General features: G+C 37.8%; 1 protein-coding gene across 5 annotated transcripts in view; it reads right to left on the bottom strand.

Annotated features, from left to right (window-relative positions):
* ASH1L (ASH1 like histone lysine methyltransferase) overlaps positions 1-21867 on the bottom strand; it is a 209686-nt gene that overhangs the window by 63750 nt on the left and 124069 nt on the right. For all 5 annotated transcript variants that reach the window (XM_058539382.1, XM_058539377.1, XM_058539379.1 and 2 more), the window contains one exon: positions 2621-2715. In XM_058539382.1, the coding sequence (XP_058395365.1) occupies positions 2621-2715 (95 nt within the window). The remainder of the gene's footprint in view (positions 1-2620; positions 2716-21867) is intronic.

A 21867-nucleotide genomic window follows, 5' to 3' on the forward strand; every position in this document is an offset into this window, starting at 1 on the left:
TTTTGTTTACATGATATTGGAAGTGACCTGTTCAAAATAACCGGCTGGCCCTCCCCTCCATCCTAATCATAAAATATCATTTGAACAACAAAATAGCACTGTCCAGAAAAAAAAAAATTCTATCCTGCAACAGCCTGATTTTAAGCCCTGTTTCACAGGAAAAAAGACCCACTACTTGGATAGGTTTTCCCATTATTTACTCACTTGGCAGACCACTGAGTACAAATTAGTGTTAGTGAGAGACTAAAGTGGGGACTTAGAGATAAAATATTTAAATTAAGAGATTTCCATTCTGGACTTCTTAACCACTATTCATGCCAGAGATGTGACAGAAATATTGGCCTATCCATTATTCTTCCTATCACTCTTGGAATTAACTGACTCTTTCAGTCCCCTTGAATAGTTGAGAGCTACATTTCAGATTTAAGTTAGCCAATTTGCCATCTGGGACAAAACCAGTAAGACCAAAATGGACATGTTTTCCTTTAAACGGGACTTTTCAATTACTTCTTATTTTCAAAGTTTATTTATCATTAGTAGGTTCTAGGAAATAGCTAAATCTGCTGAGAATCTGCTCCCACTGCTATGACCTCACTAGCAAAAACAAAAGGCTCTTTCAAAAGAACTTTGGCACTAAGCCCAGAGACTACGGAACTTATTCTCACCTTCACTAAGTAAGCACTAGTACAGTTATCTAGCTGAGAATTAAACCTTGTAACTCTATGTTGTAGTTAAACCATTCTCCAGCCACCCAAAACAGAATAATTAAAGCAAACTAATCTTTATTCCAGAACTTGTCTACGCCTGCTGCTTTAAATACACCGCTGGTGCTGGGCCCTCTAGGGAGAACGAGGGGATTAGATAATCAGAACCCAGGGCAGAGCCCCATAGTCAAGAGGGTCAAGAGAGTCACAGTTGAAAAGAACACTATAAAGCACAGGATCAACATCTACTACACAGGTAAGCTGTTCCCGAGAAAAAAATTGTCCTCTACATTCAATAATTTATCCTAATTTCTCCTCCTTTTCTTTCATTTGTACAACAAATATTTGTTAAACTTCTATTACGTACCAGGCCCTGGGAAATCAAAAAAGAATAAGGAAGATAAATGATCCTGCACTTTTGGAGCTTATAATCTAATGAGGAGACAGATAACAAATGAGTAAACAAATATAGTAAGTATAGATTACAGAAAGAAATAAACATTGTGCTGTAATATAGAATAAAGGGAGGGACACTCTTCGGTGGGACAATCAGGAAAACAATTTTAAAGAAACTTATATTTAAGCTGATACCGACATTAAGCTCACCCTTAAAGGATGAGAAGAAACCAACCACTCGAAAAGAGTTTGAAGAAGAGCTTTGCAGGCAATGGGAACAATAAGCATAATGATCCTCTTGGTGAAAAGAGCTTGGTATATTCTAGGCTCTGAAAGAAGATCAGCATGACATAATACAGTGAATAAGGGAAAGATGGGAACAGATAGATGGGGAGTGATGGGGTAATTAGGGACCACATCGTTCTTAAAAGTCAAGGTAAAGTCTAATGGTAAGCCACTGAAAGGTTTGAAGTATGATCTAGTTTAAGTTATAAAATAATTTCTGTTTTTACTCTATTTTTACTTTATGGAGAGTGGATTGGAAGGTGGCAAGAATGAAAGTGGACAGATCTGTTAGGCTACTGCAGTAACCCAAGCAAAAGATAAGAGTGGCATGGACTTGAGCGATGGCAACAGAATTCAGAGAGAAGTAAGATATATTTCAAGGATGGAAATAACAGAACTTGGAGATGGACTGGATAAGGCATTGAAAGAATGAGAGGAATTTAGGATGACTTCTAGGTACCTTTCACTTATCTGTTACGGTCAACAGTAGGATCCTAGAAGGTACTATTAACCAAATGCTAAACAAAGCCTTGACATTCTTCTCTAAAAATACATGGAAGGATATATCTTGCTCTATTTTCGTGTGTGTGTGTGTGTGTGTGTGAGGAAGATCAGCCCTGAGCTAACATCCAATGCCAATCCTCTTTTTTTCTGTCAAGGAAGATTGGCCCTGGGCTAACATCCATGCCCATCTTCCTCTACTTTATATGGGACGCCGCCACAGCATGGCTTGACAAGCGTTGCATCAGTGTGCACCCAGGATCAGAAGCTGTGAACCCTCGGGCTGCTGCAGCGGAGTGCGTGCACTTAACCACTACGCCACCAGGCCTGCCCCTATCTTGCTCTGTTTTCAAGCAGATCAATGATCAGAAGCAGTGGGCCCCCCTCTTTTGATTATTACATATCCACAAATCAGCTCGCTCCTTTTGAACATGGAAAATATCTGAAACTGAACTGATGAACAGTTGGGTTTTCCTAGGTGACATACTTTCAGAATCAAATGCTACAGTTATAGTGCTGTTTATTGAAACTCCAGTGAATAAGTTTTACATCATTTTGACTCCTAGACAGCAAAGAGTTTGCAGAATTCTTCAGTTGAGTATAAATTTAACAGTAAAGAAAAGACCTTGACCCCACTGGAGATGTGGAAATAATAAGAGCACAAATACATTTCACCCAGACTCAAGAAAATACTATTTATCCTCAGCAATATATTGTGTATACTGAGTACTCACCAACATGAATGGGAGCTGGGAATAATCCATATTCATGCTCTCCTGGAGTGTATTCCAGCTTCTCTTTCTTTAATTGGATCAACCGGCTCTTTGGGCTGTGATGAGAAAAGAATGGAAAACAGTCAGAGGCAATGAAATTTCCTCCTGTGGTCAAATATAGAAAACAGATCACTCTATCAAGAGTATTTGTTTTAACAGTGGCTTAAATCTTAAATGTACATTTTTTGGGGGAAGGATACCAAGTACTTTCATATATTTTTAAAATTTACATTTCTGGAATTGCTTTTAGGAATTATACATAAGAAAGAGCCTTGTTAGCATTCTCTAACAGTTCTGCAAAAGGAACCTAAATTTCAGATCTAATCATAATGATTACCTTAGATTTGGTTAATGCTTTGTAGTTTATAAAGTACTCTCACAGGGCCGGCCCCGTGGCTTAGCGGTAAAGTGCGCGCACTCCGCTACTGGTGGCCCGGGCTTAATCCCGGGCGCGCACCAACGCACAGCTTCTCCAGCCATGCTGAGGCTGCGTCCCACATACAGCAACTAGAAGGATGTGCAGCTATGACATACAACTATCTACTGGGGCTTTGGGGGGAAAAAAAAAAATTAAAGTACTCTCACATATTATCATTTATATCAATCTGTGAAGTAGGTAAGAGGAAATGTTAGCTCTAGTTTACAGACTTGAAAACAGATGCTCTACAAGATTAAGTGACTTGCCTTAATTTTAGTAGCTGGTAAGAAGATTTAAGATGAAAACCTCAGTTTCTTGTTCAACTCCTACTCACTTACTATTCTCTTTATTTTATTTCACAATGTCCCTATAGGCTTACCTCTTCCACTCATTTTACTGGTCTGTGTTCTTAATGTTTGGTATGAAATCAAGCTCAGGAGATTTCACAAATATATGAAAGGAAAGGAAAAAAAGAAGGAAAAAAAGGAAATGAGAAGTAAGAGGAAAGAAAACAGGGCCTCAAGAGAGCCTCATTTGGTGTACTCTGATTTTATTTTGGCTTAAAGCTCCAGTAAATAAGGCAAGGCTGATGTATTTCTTTTCTCTATGAATTACAACACACTGCCTTTTAAAAAAACAAGTCTAGTTTATCATATCTTGTAACAAATACGTATACTAATACACATTTTGCAGATGAGAAAATTGAGGCCCAAAGAAGTAAGTTATTTGTAGAACCTCAAGTTCTTAAATTTGAAGACTGATTCTAGCGGATCATTCATTTACTTATTCAACAATTACTGAGCACTCAACTGAGTCCAGGTTCTGTTCTAAGTGCTAAGAAACAGTGGTGAATAAGACAGTTTACATTCCACTTGGGTAGATAGATGGTAAGGAAATAAGAAAACAGAAAAAAAATCAGAAAATAATAAATGCCAGGCAAATAATTAAAAAATGATAAATAGAGAGTAACTTGGAAAGGCTTTTCTAAGGAAGTGACACTAAGCTAAGATGTAATGTTACTGAGATATCAGTCACAAGAGGATCTGGGAAATGAAGGAAGATCAGGCAGGGGAAATAGCTGGTATAAGATCAAAGTCAGAATGAGATTGGAGAATTAAGGAATATAAAATGAGGCTAAAGTAGTCCAGATGAAGACAGAAACTAGGTCACGCAAAGTTTTTAAAGCAGTGGTAAGGAGTCTGGGAAATAGTTACAAACAAGGAAAGGAAAGATAACAGATTGTTCTACTTATATATAAGGCCACTTTTCTCATTTAAAAAAACTTATCCAAAATAATGATTATGAACAGAAAGACAAATGTTTTAACTCAACTAAAAGTTACATTTCTTCATTATCAGTCAAAGTCAAATAGATCAAGAAAACAACTGCGTTTGCAACCAAGCACGCTGTATGAGAGAAAATTTGGTCTACATCTTATTAGATTCAAGATTTACACAAACTAATTAAATAGAGAACATTAAAGGTTTCATTTAGCTAAAACAGAAACGGAAGCAAAACTGACATTTTACCCTGCTGCTGTTAGGATAAGGAAGCACATAATAGACACTAGTCAGGGAAGAAAATAGTTGGCACCCTGAAGTGAATAAACACAAAAAACCATAAAAAAAATTTAGGGTCAACTTGCATAGTTCTAGTCCCGAAAATAAATGAAACTCTGAATACATCCCATCAATTACTGACTGACTCCCTAACAAAAACAATTTTATCCTTGATTTTGCAATGCTGCTGCCTAAGATACGTGATACCATTATGGATATAATAATCATGTGAGAAATTGCTTTTCTAGTTCTTGGCCAAGTCTAATTTTGGTTTTAATTTAGGCATGGCCGTTTATTTCCCTGTTGGTGATAACAACATGGGAATCAATCTCTCATGTTTTTAATACTCTGTTTTGTGTGAGCTCTGTAGAGTGGCAGATTAACAGAGAGAATTTGGTTGTCTCTGTCAGTTTGTCTTGGAGATTCTGAACACTCCTGGCATTTTCCTGTGGTATTCATTTGTTTGTATGTCACTATTAGTTCAAATCACTCAGGAGAAAAATCTTCATACATGCAGGAACGAAGAGTAGCCACTTCAGATACAGAACTGCCATAACTTACAGTAAGCTGGAAGTAAGTTTCTGTGATAGCTGTTTACTTTTGACCAATGGTTGAAGTTGCCAAAAATGAGACCACTAATTCTACGTATATGTATACAAATGAAAAAATCCTTTTGCTCTTCTTATCAAAAGAAGGTAAGTTGCCTTTCATAATGTCCTATCTATAAACATAACCCATTCAGTATTTGTGGCCAGCTTTCTCTCTCTTTGGTAGATTATTAGTTTTAATAATTTACCATTTGGATGCAATATAGGGATATCTAATTCAAACACTGGTGGGAAATCCACCATCAAAAGGAGAAAAGTATATAAATATTTAAGAGAAAAACAGAAAAAGCTGAGGTTCCTAATAATCATTGTTAGTTGCTATTATGTTTATCTTAAATATTATCTATAACCACTTCTTGGCTTTAGGCATTTATCACCTTACTTTCAAATCTTGTCACCTATAATCTAGACCCAAACTCAAAATAATAAAGCAATTAAGATGTTTTCTGTACTCAAACTATCTTTGAAGTTTCCCAGACAGCTGTTGAGTCACAGCAAGGGCTTGCTTCCAAATCATATGAAAAAAGAGGATGAGGGGATTTCTGGTCAACTCCAGATTTTAATCAACACATCACTATTCTAAGAGCTGTCCTGTTTGTCAAACAAATAATATGAGGAATCGGTGAATCAAAAAGAAGTTCAAGTTCCCTAGGTTAATTAAATGTGAGAATATTTTCTTAATGTGAATATGTTTTAGCTATTGTGTACTTTTAAGGTTGCAGAAAAGCACACTAATGTTCCCATTAGTCCTAGTCCTACTGGACTGGAACAATAACTGTCAAAAACTGTATCCTCTTTATCAAGAAAGATTTTTGTTTTCTAGGTTTGAATATCCTTGTCAGTTGATGATAACCATAACATACATTTTATTGGATACATTAGAAGTGCCTGGAGAATTGTGAGTTCCTTTGCTTTCTATAATACGTTTTCATTCTGAGTAATATTTGGTTAAATCTTTACGAATGATTATACAAAGGATTCTGCTTCCATTCTTTATGATATTACTGGTAATTATAATAGGTTAACCAAAGCCATTTATTCTTATCATCTAAAGGTGGTTTCTGATTTTTTTCATACAATTGCCCAAAAGCCTCAGCTACAAGCAAAAACTGAGATTGAACATCAAAAGAAACATCAAAAAGGCCTCAGTAAATGAGTGTATCAGTTATTTTTGACTAATGATACTATCGGGAATAGAACTACGGGTACAGATTTCCCTGTATTAGCTGACAGTATCATCTCAAACAGACACCTGTTCGATTGTAAAAAGGAAACAGAGTTAGAACTTTCAGGACATTTTTAGTGAGGCAACAAATGACTTTGTGAAAGTAGACTGCTTAACTCAAGACCAGTGAAATAAGAATTAATTACCTGGGACTGAAGAGATATAATTGTGGTAAACATTGTATTTTTAATGAGTGTATGATAAAGACCTTTTCTTTCTTCTCAATCTTTCTATAACCCTCAAGTTAATAGGCTATGCTTATAACAAATTGGAATGAAATACTCTTTAACTGGTATATTATTCCAAAAGCCTTTATGTTTAGAAGAAATGTACTGTAAAAGTTCTTAATATAGATTATAAGCCTGCAGGAACACTCAATAAAATTTCTGTAAAAAAAAAAAAAAAGTAAATAAAAGATACATGTTGATTGGCCTATCTTGAAAATTATTTAGAATATTATATATAATGTAAAGTGCTTTTTATATTCCTATTTAGAAAAACAACTGAATTTTTTCCTTCCTATGTAGGGAAACCTAGTTCTTCCCTACTATAAATTTCTTTCCTGTGTGTCTCCCTTTACTTTTACACAGAACACTTTACTTCTGACACTTCTAGTCACCGAATATGCGGAGGTTTTTCCCCACACCAAGCGATTCTCTGAGACACCAGCTGTGTGTCCTACAATTTAACTCAATTCTAACACCATCTACCTGGAGATAGTGTCAGATCCCACAGGCTAAGGGCTCAGTCCCACAAGATTGCTCCCACTCTACTTCAGATGCCAACAGCAAGTAGTAGGTCCCTAGGTTACCCACAACTTCAGCCTCATTCGGCTACAAATCTGAGATTCCCATGACACCCTCCTCAGGTTTGATTAATTTGCTAGAGTGGCTCACAGAACTCAGTGAAAAACTTACTAAAATTTACCAGCTTATTAAAGGATGTGATAAAGGATACAGATGAACATCCAGATAGAAGAGATGTATGGGGCAAGATATGAGGGAAGGGGCACAAAGCTTCCATGCCCTCTCTGGGTATGCCACTCTCCCCGTACCTTCAACTGTTTGCCAACACGGAAGCTCTCCGAACCCAGTATTATCGGGATTTTATGGAGGCTTCCTCACATAGGCATGTTCAATTATTAACTCCAATTTCCAGGCCCTCTCCCGTCTCTGGAGAATGGGGGTGGGGGTGGGACTGAAAAGTCCCAAGCCTCTAATCACAGCCTGGTCTTTCTGGTGACCAGCCCTCATCCAGGAGCTATTCAAGAGCCCACCCAGAGTTGCTTCATTAAAACAAGAGATGCTCCTAGTGTTCTTCTCACTTAGGAATTTACAACGGATTTAGGAGCCCTGTGTCAGGGACAGAAGCAAAGACAAATATTAGAACAAGAGATGCTCCTAGTACTCTTATCACTTAGGAAATTACATGGGTTTTAGGAGCTAAGTGCCAGGAACTGGGAGCAGAGACCAGTATGTATATTTTCTATTATCTCACAGTTCCTATACTTTCCATGACTACATAGTTAATTATATAGGTTCAATTAATTATATAGGTTCAAAAAGATATATAACTGGATAAACCAAATTCGTAACTATGAATAATCTAACTTAATTTTGTATGACAAGATCACTAATATGGAAAAGTATACTTCTTTTTTTTTTTAATTTTTTTTTTTTTTTTTTTTGGTGAGGAAGATCACCCCTGAGCTAACATCCGTGCTAATCCTCCTCTTTTTGCTGAGGAAGACCGGCTGAGCTAACATCTATTGCCAATCCTCCTCCTTTTTTTCCCCAAAGCCCCAGTAGACAGTTGTATGTCATAGTTGCACATCCTTCTAGTTGCTATATGTGGGATGTGGCCTCAGCATGGCTGGAGAAGCGGTGCGTTGGTGTGCGCCCGGGATCCGAACCTGGGCTGCCAGTAGTGGAGTGCGCGCACTTAACTGCTAAGCCACAGGGCTGGCCCAAGGAGTATACTTCATAAGTATAAATGATACCTATGAAGTCTTCTCAGGAAACTGGCCTGCTATCCGCTCTATGGCTTATGAAATCCCATAATATAAAGGGAGAAAGTAATGTCACTTCTCGGCAGGCCAGGAACGCTGACAAATCTGGAGATTTCAGACAAAAGTTATAGGTCTTCCAAGTGAAACTTTTTTTTTAATAATTTTATTTATTTATTTATTTTCCCCCCCAAAGCCCCAGTAGATAGTTGTACATCATAGTTTCACATCCTTCTAGTTGCTGTACGTGGGACACGGCCTCAGCATGGCCGGAGAAGCGGTGTGTCGGTGCGCACCCGGGATCCGAACCCGGGCTGCCAGCAGCGGAGCACACGCACTTAACCGCTAAGCCACGGGCCGGCCCTCCAAGTGAAACTTGATAGAGGTAAGTTGGAAGGTTTTTGGTTCCTGATCTTGGCAGGTGAGTTGATAAGGGCAATAAAATAGTTTTGACACACAAAAGTAAATTAAAACTTTTATAAAGGTTTCCAAGCAAAAGCTGATTCTGAAGCCTTAAAAGTATGTTACTCTAGTTGTAGTAACCATAAACACGAGGAGATCTTCATTAATCAGCATGGTACATTAAATATATGTAAATAAAACTGGTCACATAAACATCAAATTAATGATACTGAATCAGAACACGCGGTAAAATCTCCATCTTAGAGGTAGAGACTTAACTACAAGGAGGGACTGTGCAAGTAAAACTGACACCTTACATGACAGCCATTTAGGATAGGTTACTAGCTTCCCTAACAATTTTGTCCCTAATTTTTGCAATGCTCATGTCTGAAGAGATGTGACGCTATGGTCTTTGTGAATATAATAATCATGTGAGAAAACTGATGTTTTTTTCCACCAAGAAGAGACAAATGTAAACTTGGTATTCTTTTTTTTGAAGAAAACTGGCCTGTGCTAACATCCATTGCCAGTCTTACTCTTTTTTTTCCTCCCCAAAGCCCCTGTACATAGTTGTGTATCATAGTTATAGAGATGTTGCTCTTCTATATGGGATGCTGCCTCAGCACGGCTTGATGAGCAGTGAGTAGGTCTGCGCCTAGGATCCGAACCAGCGAACCACTGGCTGCAGAAGCGAAAGGCGCGAACTTAACTGCTACACCACTGGGCAGACCCTAAACTTGGTATTCTTGTTTGTGTGTTTCACTGATGAATACCTACTGAATTTTTCATAAGAAGAGTACTTCTTCTAAAGCCTGGATTCACTTGCAACTTTTTTGGGAATTATATATTTTTTTCTTTCTTTGTTTCTAGTCTTTCTTTAACAAAGATAAGCTTCATTAAGCTTATGTTCTTTTTTTTTGGTCTGCTGATTATATAAATGACTCATAGAGTAACTTCTAAACACTAATGCATTAGCTACACATCACTCATAGTAAATGGCTGAGAAACAACTTGGGAACAAATCCACAGATTAGAACATGTACTTAAAACTTTAAGTCACTATGGTGACAAAGGAATTTTCCCAAGTGTAGTTGGAATTCAAAAGGCAAATGAGGGCCAGCCCAGTGGTGCAGCGGTTAAGTGCACATGCTCCACTTCGGTGGCCCGGGGTTAGCAGGTTCGAATCCCAGGCGTGCAGCAATGCACCGCTTGTCAAGCCATGCTGTGGTGGCATCCCATATAAAGTAGAGGAAGATGGGCATGGATGTTAGCCCAGGGCCAATCTTCCTCAGCAAAAAAAAGAAAAAAAGGATTGGCATCGGATGTTAGCTCAGGGCTGATCTTCCTCACAAAAAGTAAAAAAAAAAAAAAAAAAAAGCAAATGAAAGCCACTTCCTAGCAACCTGTACTACATTTTCAGCTAACAGCCACTAAAATTCTGATTAGAATTATACAATCTTTGTTACATTAGCTAAAAGTAATACTACTGAAACATTAAAACATAAAATAAAATCGGAGAAGACTTTTCATCAAAGACGAAATGGACAAAGATTAAACAAGGAAAATCAATTGCAAATTCCTAAATATAAACATCAGAGAATTAAGAGATCAAAGGGGATACTTGTCATAATAGCTTTCATTCACAAATTTTGCTACCCATGTTAATAGCCATTCAGATATGAAAACCATAAACTAATAACGCAGATAAGAAAACTATAAAGTAAAAGGGAATGAATGATATGTTAGAGGGGTTGTTGGGAAGAAAAAACCTTAGTTGGATTTATAAGTGATCTTTAAGAAATAAAATATTGCTCTCGTAATTCCTTGTACCTGGATTCAGGACAAAAAGAAATTTAGCATGGTTGTATATCAGAAAATCATAGTACATGTTAATTTGGCTATTTCTCAGTTTAGTCAAACATTATTTCCATACTAACTTGCAATAAAATTGGTATGAACAGGATATTTCAGGCTCACCTTGTGCTTTCCCCAACCAAACCCTGAATCAGTCATTTCTCCAAGGAGCTCTAGTGCTTTTTAGTGGGAAATGGTATTTAGAAACCAAACTCCATATACTAAGTATGCTCACCACTAGTGGGTTATCACTGCCTTTATGCTCTTTCAGCTAAGAGAGCTGGAGAAAAATGAGACTTTCATATGGTTCAATGATTAATAAATAAACAAACAAATAAATGTATGTAGCGGTTCTGGTTCAGGATGGTGATAAAGGAAGATCCTGAAATCGCCTCCTCCTAAAGACACACCAAATCTACAGCTACATATGAAACAATTCCCTCTGAAAGAATGCTAAAACTAGCTGAGCAACTCCTACACACTGCGTGAACAAGGAAAAACCAACAAAACGGGTAGGAGAGGCTGAGACACAATCTTGCCACAAACCTCACCCTGGGAGCGGTGACCCACAATTGGGAGAGAACTCACAACTCTCTCTCTGTTTTTTTTTTTTTTTGGTGAGGAAGATTGGTCCTGAGCTAACATCTGTGCCCATCTTCCTCCATTGTGTATGTGGGATGGCACCATAGCATGGCTTGATGAGTGGTGTGCTGGTCCACGTCCCGGATTCGAACGGATCCGGATGCGAACCCCAGGCCACCAAAGTGGAGCACATGAACTTAACCACAACACCACTGGGCCGGCCATGGAACTCGCAACTCTGAGCTTCTTCCTGAGGAGCAAAAGGTTTGAACCCCACAACTGGAACTCCAACTTTTAAGACCTACACCTGAGGGCCGGCCCCATGGCTTAGCGGTTGGGTGCGTGCCCTCTGCTGCTGGCGGCCCTGGTTCGGATCCCAGGTGTGCACTGACGCACCGCACCACTTCTCCAGCCATGCTGAGGCCACGTCCCACATACAGCAACTAGAAGGATGTGCAACTATGACGTACAACTATCTACTGGGGCTTTGGGAAAAAAAAAAAAGAGTAGAATAAAATTATCCTTTAAAAAAAAAAAAAAGACCTACACCTGAGAGATGGGCCCCTAAAATGTCTACCTCTGAAAGCCAACGGTGTTTGTACCCATGAGACTCACAAGACTATAGCAAACCGAAAAACAGTTCTTAAAGGGCTCGCATGGACTCACTATGGCTACCCACCCCAGGGTGCAGTGTAGAGGCAGCTGACTGAAACGCATCCAGTCTTTCTATGAAAGAAGCCTATATGCTTATCTTAAAGCGTTGGCTTGAGAGGCAGACATCTAATTTAATACACATCTAGGGGGAGACTGAAATAGTCTCCAAAGACTGTGGAGGCGGTGGGTGGCATCTTCGTGCTCTTGTTCTGCCTCACTCCAGGTCAATGGTATCTCATGGAAAGGAGCTTGTGCACATATCTGGAACCCTGGTTTTTGCACCTGCTGACCAGGGGACACCCTTTGATCACCTGGCTCTGGTGGCCATTGGAACTTAGGTTCACATGCCCCAAAGGACTGTAACAGAGAAACAGTTCTTAACCAGTTACTCTCCCATGCCACAGCACAGAGGCAGCAGACAGAAATGCCTAGTCTCTCCACTAAAGAAGTCTATTAGCTTATCTTCACAGCTGTGGTCTCAAGGGGTAGGCTTCTAATTAAATACACTTAAGCAGACTTACAGACATATACAGAAAATTCCAGCCAAAAGCAACAGAAGACACATTCTTCTCAAGTGCACCTGAAACATACTCCAAGACAGATCATATGTTAGGCCACAAAACAAGGTAAATAAATTTAAGACTAAAATCACATCAAGCATCTTTTCCAACCACAAAAAATAATTACAAGAAGAAAAGTGGAAAATTCACAAATATGAGCAGATTAAACAACCAGTGAGTCAATGAAGAAATCAAAAAACATCTTCAGACAAATGAAAATGGAAATAACAACATACCAAAACTTATAGGATGCAGCAAAAGCAGTTCTAAGAGGGAAGTTCATAGTGATAAATACCTACATTAAGAAACAAGAAAGATCTCAAATAACCTAACTTTACACCTCAAGGAACTAGAAAAAGAACAATCTAAGACCAAAGTTAGAAGGAAAGAAATAAAAAAGATTAGAATGGAAATAAATAAAATAGAGACTAAAATGACAATAGAAAAGATCAATGAAACTAAGAGCTGGTTTTTTAAAAGATAAACAAGACAAACAAACTTTTAGCTAAACTCACCTTGAAAAAGAGAGGACTCAAACTCAAGAAATGAAAAAGGAGACATTACAACTGATACCACAGAGATACAAAGGATGGTAAGATATTACTGTGAACAATTATACACCAATAAAATGGACTAGAAATGAATAAATTCCTACAAATGACAACTTACCAAGACTGAATCATGAAGAAATAGAAAATCTGAACAGCCTGATTAACTAGTAAGCAGACTGAATCAGTAATCAAAACCTCCCAACACGCAAATGTACAGGACCAGATGGATTCACTGGTGAATTCTACCCAACATGTAAAGAAGAATTAATACCAATCCTTCTTAAACACTTGCAAAAAACAGAAGAGGGGGGAACACTTCCAAACTCATTTTATGAGGCCAGGATTACTCTCATACCAAAATCACACGAGGACACTACAAGAAAAGAAAATTACAGGAGAATATTCCTGATGAACATATATGCACAAATCCTCAACAAAATATTAGCAAACCAAATTCAGTAATACGTTAAAAGAACCAGACAGCATGATCAAGTGGCATTTTTTCCAGGGATGCAAAGGTGGTCCAACATCTGCAAAATGAATCAATGTAATACATCACAATAACAAAATGAAGGATAAAAATCATATGATCACCTCAATAGATGACAAAAAAGCATGTGACAAAACTCAATATCCATTTATGACAAAAACTCTCAACAAAGTGGATATAAGGGAAAGTATGTCAACATAATAAAGGCCATATATGACAAGCCCACAGCAAACATACTCAACAGTGCTTTTCCTCTAAGATCAGGAACAAGACAAGGATGCCCACTTTCGCCATTTTTATTCAACATAGTATTGGAAGTCCTAGCCAGAGCAATTAGGCAAGAAAAAGAAATAAAAGGCATCCAAATCGGAAAAAAAGAAGTAAAACTGTCTCTATTTGCAGATGACATGATATTATATATAGAAAACCCTAAAGACGCCACCAAAGAACTGTTAGAACTAATAAATGAATTCAGTAGAGTTGCAGGACACAAAATCAAAATACAAAAACTAGTTGCATTTCTATACATTAATAACAAACCATCAGAAGGAGAAATTAAGAAAATAATCTCATTTGCAATAGCATCAAAAAGAATAAAACATATCTAGGAATAAATTTTTTTTTAATAATTTTTATTTATTTATTTATTTTTTTACCCCCAAAGCCCCAGTAGATAGTTGTATGTCATAGTTGCACATCCTTCTAGTTGCTGTACGTGGGATGCGGCCTCAGCATGGCCTGAGAAGCGGTGCATCAGTGTGCGCCCAGGATCCGCGTCCGGGATCCAAACCCGGGCCACCAGCACCGGAGCGCATGCACTTAACCGCTAAGCCACGGGGCCAGCCTGTCTAGGAATAAATTTAACCAAGGAAGTGAAACACTTGTACACTGAAAACTATACGACATTGATGAAAGAAACTGAAGGAGCCATACAGAAATGGAAAGATTTTGCGTGATCGTGGATTGAAAGAATTAGTATCGTTAAAATGTTATCCAAAGCAATCTACAAATTCAATGCAATTAAAGTCAAAATTCCAATGGCATTTTTCACAGAAATAAAACAAACAATCCTGAAAATTCTGTGGAACCACAAAAGAATAGCCAAAGCAATCTTGAGAAAGAATGAAGATGGGGTATCATGCTTCTTGATTTCAAACTATATTACAAAGCTACAGTAATCAAAACAGTATGGTATTGGCATAAAAAAAGATACAGATGAATGGAAGAGAACAGAGGGCCCAGAAATAAACCCACACATGTATGGTCAATTAATTTATGACAAAAAAGCCAAGAATATACACCGGGGAAAGGGCAGTCTCTTCAATAAATGGTGCCAGGAAAACCGAAGAGCCATATGGAAAACAATGAAACTGGATTTCCCCATACACAAAAGCAACTCAAAATTGATTAAAGACTTAAATATAAGACCTGAAACCATAAAACTTCTAGAAGAAAACATAGGAGGTAAGCTCCTTGACACCCCCTATGCTCCTTGACAATGATTTTTTGGGTTTGACACCAGAAGCAAAGGCAACAAAAGCAAAAATAAACAAGTGGGACAACATCAAACTACAAAGCTTCTACACAGCAAAGGAAACCATCAGCAAAATAAAAAGGCAAGCTATAGAATGGGAGAAAATATTTGCAAGTCATATCTGATAAGGGGTTAATATCCAAAATAGATAAAGAATTCATACATCTCAATAGCAAAAAGACTAATAATCTGATTAAAAAATGGACATAGGATCTGAATAGGCATCTTTCCAAAGAAGACATACAAAAGGCCAACAGGTACAGGAAAAGGTGCTCAACATCATTAATCATCAGGGAAATGCAAATCAAAACCACAATGAGATATTACCTCACACCTGTCAGAATGGCTATAATCGAAGGACAAGAAATAACAAGTGCTGGAGGGGATTGGAGAAAGGGAATCCTTGTGCACTGTTGGTGGGAATGTAAATTGGTGTAGCCATTATGTAAAACCTTACGGCAGTTCCTCAAAATTAAAAAGAGAACTACCATATGATCCAGCAATGCCACTTGTGAGTATTTATCCAAAGGAAATGAAAACACTACCTCAAAAAGATATATGCATCCCCATGTTCACTGGAACATTGTATTTACAATAGCCAAGAAATGGAAACAACCTAAGTGTCCATTGATGGATGAATGGATAAAGAAAATGTGTTATATATATACAATGAAATATTATTTAGCTATAAAAAAGAAGGAGATCCTGTCATTTGTGACAACATGGATGCACCTTGAGGGCAATTACACTAAGTGAGATAAATCAGAGAAAGACAAATACCGTAGGTTCTCACTTATACATGAAAAAAATTTTTTTTTTTGTGAGGAAGATCAGCCCTGAGCTAACATCTATTGCCAATCGTCCTCCTTTTTTTTTCCCCAAAGCCCCAGTAGATAGTTGTATGTCATAGTTGCACATCCTTCTAGTTGCTATATGTGGGACGCGGCCTCAGCACGGCCGGAGAAGCGGTGCATCGGTGCGCGCCTGGGATCCGAACCTGGGCCGCCAGCAGCGGAGCACGTGCACTTAACCACTAAGCCACGGGGCCGGCCTTATACATGAAATCTAAACGAACAAAAAAACCAAACTCAGGGGCTGTCCCTGTGGCCTAGTGGTTAAGTTTGGCATGCTCCCCTTTGGCGGCCCAGGTTCAGTTCCCAGGTGTGGACCTACACCACTCGCTGGCAGCCATGCTGTGGTGGCGACCCACATAAAAAAACAGAGGAAGACTGGCACAGATAGTAGCTCAGGGCGAATCTTCCTCAGCAAAAAAAAAAAAAACCCCAACTCAGATACAAAGAACAGATTGGTGGTTGCCAGAGGCAGAGGAGAAGGGGTGGTGAAGACGGTCAAAAGGTATAAACTTCCAGTTATAAAATAAATAATTCCTGGGGATGTAATGTATAGCATGGTGATTGCATATTTGAAAGTTGCTAAGAGAGTGGATCTTAAATGTCTTATCACAAGAAAAAAAAAATTGTAACTATGTGTGGTGATGGATGTTAACTAGATTTACTGTGGTGATCATATCATATCATTATGTTGTACACTTGAATATAATGTTATATGTCAATTATATCTCAATTAAAAATGTATGTAAAATTTAGAAAGTCAACATACATAAATTTATACTATAGGTATAATTTTAATCCAATACAACATTGTTTATTCTTCATCTTCCCCCATTCTATATTTACCACCTTTCAACAAAGAGAACTCTGATGCCAACTGCATCAATATATTTACTCATTTGCTCAAACTTACAAGACACTCAAAGCAGTTTCCTCCAGCCCTGCTGATTTTCTGCCAACATTTTTTGATGAGCCTTTTCAAACACAGATGAAGTTTAAAGTAACTGTACAAAAATCCTTAAATCCACCACCTAGAATCTATAATTAGAATTTTGCTTTATCATATATCTCCATTCAAAATATCCTCCTCTCTTAACCATCCATGATTGTTGATTTTATTTTTTGAAAGGGTGCTAGAAAGTAAGGAAGGGTTAAAAAATGATAGGACCAAACTTGAAGGGGCTGCCACTGGCCAAATCTGGGACAATTTGAGCATGAAAATGAGTAATGACAGTAATGGATTATAATCCATTAAATAAAGAAAGAATCTGTGAGTTGATACCGATAATAAATAAGAGTGAAAAGAAAGCTGTTCCTTACACTAGAATTCCAATTAATAGATGTAGAAAGTGACAGAGGTAGAAAATAACCACTTATACAGTAATATCACAGTAATTACTGATTCAGGCAAGAATCAATAACAGATGCTAAAACTACTGGGTGAAAGTCTGATAAGGAGCAGGATATTTCCATACTTTGAAAGCATCTCTCCAAATATTACTTATTATTAAGTAGGGAAAACTTTAACTTTAAAATGAAAACCTGCTGGATGTCAGTGTGACCAAACAATCAAAGTTAATATCACCAATGGCACAGTGATTATCATGTGCTTCCTGATGTGATTCACTGAGAAGAAAACGTCACTTTTGTGGTATTCCTGCCAAAAATGCACAACTTTCATCTATTCATGAAGAAACATGAGACTCAAATTTAAGGCCCTTCTAAGAAACAACTCTTCTGTACTCTTCAAAAATGTCAATATGGGAGGCTGGCCCAGTGGTGTAGTGGTTAAGTGTGCACGCTCCGCCAGCCCAGGGTTCGCAGGTTCGGATCCCGGGCATGCACTGACGCACCGCTTGTCAAGCCATGCTGTGGCGGCATCCCATATAAAGCAGAGGAAGATAGGCACGGATGTTAGCCCAGGGCCAATCTTTCTCAGCAAATAGAGGAGGATTGGCATCAGATGCTAGCTCAGGGCCAATCTTCCTCAAAATAAATAAATAAATAAATATATCAATATGATGAAAGACAAAGAACAGCTAAGGAACTGTTCCAAATTAAAGGAGAAAAAAGAGACATGACAACTAAATGCAATGCATGATCACAGGCTGGATCCTGAATCACTATAAAAAAATTGTTTTAAAGGACATTACTGACACAATTAGTGAAATGTGATTATGAAATGTATACTATATAACAGTACTGTAGAGATGTTAAAGATCCTGAATTCAATATCTGTACTCTGTTTATATAAGATAAATGTCCTCGTTCTTAAGAAATACATACTGAAATATTTACAAGTAAGGGTCAAAATGTCTACAACTTTTTTTCAAATAACTGAGAAAAAATACGTGTGTGTGTGTGTGTGTAAGAGAGAGGAGACAGGAGGGAGGTGGAGAAAGAAAATTGGGAGAACATTTGGTTAATCTGGGTGAGAAGAATACAGTGTTTTTGTACACTCTTGCAATCTTCTTTAAGTTATCATAGACCATGCATAAAAATAGATAACAAATATATGATGTACTTGCAGAAAATATTAAATAAAAATTTTAAAACAAATTAATTTATTTTGGTAATAAGAATTTATTTAGATTAATGTTTAAATAAGTATAAACTTCTTTAGCACCAAATAACCACAGGAAAGGTAGAACCAAAATCATACTGAGAGGTAAAGAAAAATTGTATTGATACTAAAACACTATTCTAGTGAAAAACATAACAGAACATACTCGTAAAGACTGTTGTGATTTGAATCTCTAACAGTTTAGAACTATGACACAGATGCACTTAAATATAATATAACTTTTACATAGAGCACGTATGTAAAAGCTCTTCGTAAATGTCAAGGGAGCATACAAATTGTAATGTAATAATAGTTAATCATAGAAACACTGTTTATTTTATACACACATACACACTACAAACTTTTCAAGACAAAATTGGGCATTTACTACATTTCAGAATGTCTTCCTTGGGTGAATATGAAAAGTGAATATAAAGTGAAATCATAATTTCCTTATATATTTGTTACCAAGTAAGAGTGCAGATGCTGCTTTTAGCATTTAAAAGTTTTTTAAGCAGATTTTAAATCATACATATTATAGGAATTCAGGCAGTTGGTTCTTTCCCTTTCATAAAATATAAAACAGACTGCTAAGTTCTATAAGGCATACAAGACGAACAAAGCTTACCCATGGCCAAAAGAAGCTTACAGTCTGGTGGAAGAACAAACGTATGCAAATATGCCTAGACCACATAACAAAATGTGATAAAACTCATAAGATGCTATTAAGCTTTACAAAAGGAAAAAGAAAACTGAAATTAATTTCAAATAGAGAAGAATTAAGGAAACTTTTATTTAATGAGGGAGCATTTCAGATTTTGAATAAGGTTTGAAAGGATGAATGGGATTTGGCAAGTAAAAGGGAAGTGGGACAGTAGTTTTTACCACTTAGAGCAAACATCTAGGACAAGCATCAAGAAAAAAGTGTAGGATGGAGAAACTGGGGAAGATGATCAGAAGCTGTAGCTAAAGGAATGAATATATAAGGAGTATAACTGGAGATAAGGCTAAAAAAACAGGTTACACTAGATCATGGTGGGTCTTAAATATTATTTAAGAATTTTGGATGTTATTAGGTAGGAGATAACTATATCTCAAAAAAAATCTGAGCAGAGGAACAATACTGAGGAGGTCATATTACTGTATGAAAGTGGAAATAAGAGTCTTAGAGGACTTAATTTTATCCAAGGTCACAAATTAGTGACAACGATGTTAGACATTTTGAAAATTTACTGAATATTGGGGCCGGCCTGGTGGCACGGCAGTTAAGTGCGCGTGCTCCGCTTTGGCAGTCCAGGGTTCGCAGGTTTGGATCCTGGGCGCGCACCAACGCACTGCTTGTCAAGCCACGCTGTGGCAGCGTCCCATATAAAGTGGAGGAAGATGGGCACGGATGTTAGCCCAGGACCAACCTTCCACAGCAAAAAAAGAGGAGGATTGGCAACGGATGTTAGCTCAGGGCTGATCTTCAAATCACAATCAATCAATCAATAAATAAATAAATAAATAAAATTTACTGAATACTTACCTCATATACGTCAAGCATTTAGCTCTCAAAAACTCTATGAAGGAGGTAACTTCATCAGTGCGATGTTTTAGATGAGGACACTGAGCACCTAGTTTCAGTAACATGCCCAAATTCACATAACTAGTAAGTGTTGGAGTTGGGATTTGAGACTAGTTCTATAGCCACAACTTAATCCATTTCCCTTACTGGATTTAAAAATCACTTGAATTTAGCCTCTTTCTCCCTAGACAATCTATTCTGTATTTTACTGGCAGTTAAACTTTTTTCTTTTTTTTTCTGTGAGGAGATCAGCCCTGTGCTAACATCTGCCAATCTCCTCTTGTTTTTTTGCCGAGGAAGACTGGCCCTGAGCTAACATCTGTGCCCATCTTCCTCCACTTTATATGGGACGCCGCCAGAGCATGGCTTGTCAAGCAGTGTGTTGGTGCGCGCCCGGGATGCGAACCAGCAAACCCCGGGCTGCCGCAGCAGAGCACGTGCACTTAACCGCTCGGGCTACCAGGCCGGCCCCAGCTAAACTTTTTAAAATACTATTTTCACAAACTACCTTGCTGAAGATGTTAACATTTCTCTCAAAACACTCTACCAACCAACACTACTTTCTATAACAGATTTTTTTACTAATTTTATTTTATTTTGTTTAACATAAATTTACATTATTTTAGCATAACCAACTATCCACAGGGAGAGATAGTCTAGAATCATAGTAAATCATACCAGGGTTAAAATATTTCTGAACATAATCAACAGAAAAGGAGCATAAACCCCTTTAATGTTCTTTCATGTACAACATGGCAGTATTTTTGTTCTAGGGATGTAAAATTTGGAGGGGAGGATATAAAATGTTTTTGTAATGTGATCTTTCCCTGACCCTCCAATCAAAATCATTTTACCTCACAATTTAAAACCTTTGAGGGCTGGCCCCATGGCTTAGCAGTTAAGTGCATGCACTCTGCTACTGGCGGCCCGGGTTCGGATCCCGGGTGTGCACAGACGCACCACTTCTCCAGCCATGCTGAGGCTGCATCCCACATACAGCAACTAGAAGGAAGTGCACCTATGACCTACAACTATCTACTGGGGCTTTGGGCGGTGGGGGAAGGAGGAGGACTGGTAATAGATGTTAGTTCAGAGCTGGTCTTCCTTAGCAAAAAGAGGAGGATTAGCATGGATGTTAGCTCAGGGCTGATCTTCCTCACAAAAAAAATAAAAATAAAAAAATAAATAAAATAAAATAAAAATAAAAAAAATAAAACCTTTGAGGACAGGGCCGGCCACGTGGCTTAGTGATTAAGTGCGCGCGCTCCGCTGCTGGTGGCCCGGGTTTGGATCCCAGGCGCGCACCGATGCACCGCTTCTCCGGCCATGCTGAGGCCGCATCCCACGTACGGCAACTAGAAGGATGTGCATCTATGACATACAACTATCTACTGGGGCTTTGAGGGAAAAAAATAAAAAAAATAAAAAAAAAATAAAAAATAATTTAAAACCTTTGAGGACCATGACACTTTTAGATAAAATAAAACGTTAAGATTATATTTTCAGATTTCTACACAGACTTTACCAGCCCTAATGTTTTATCTTATAAAGTATGTAATGTAAAAATATACACATTTATCTAGAGTGAACATCCCATCTAAACTAAGAATTAATCAAATATTCTAGACAGGTCAGCTATTTTTTGCAATCAAAAGGTGACCTCAAAAGCATAGTAAAGTGGTGAAAAGCATAAATGTTGCAACCAGCTACTGCCCCCATTCAAATATTAACTATGCCACTTACTAGCTGTATAACTCTGGACAAATTAATCTCTTTAAGCCTTAG

Source organism: Diceros bicornis, chromosome 4 (assembly GCF_020826845.1).
Source record: "Diceros bicornis minor isolate mBicDic1 chromosome 4, mDicBic1.mat.cur, whole genome shotgun sequence".
Lineage (NCBI taxonomy): Eukaryota > Metazoa > Chordata > Mammalia > Perissodactyla > Rhinocerotidae > Diceros > Diceros bicornis.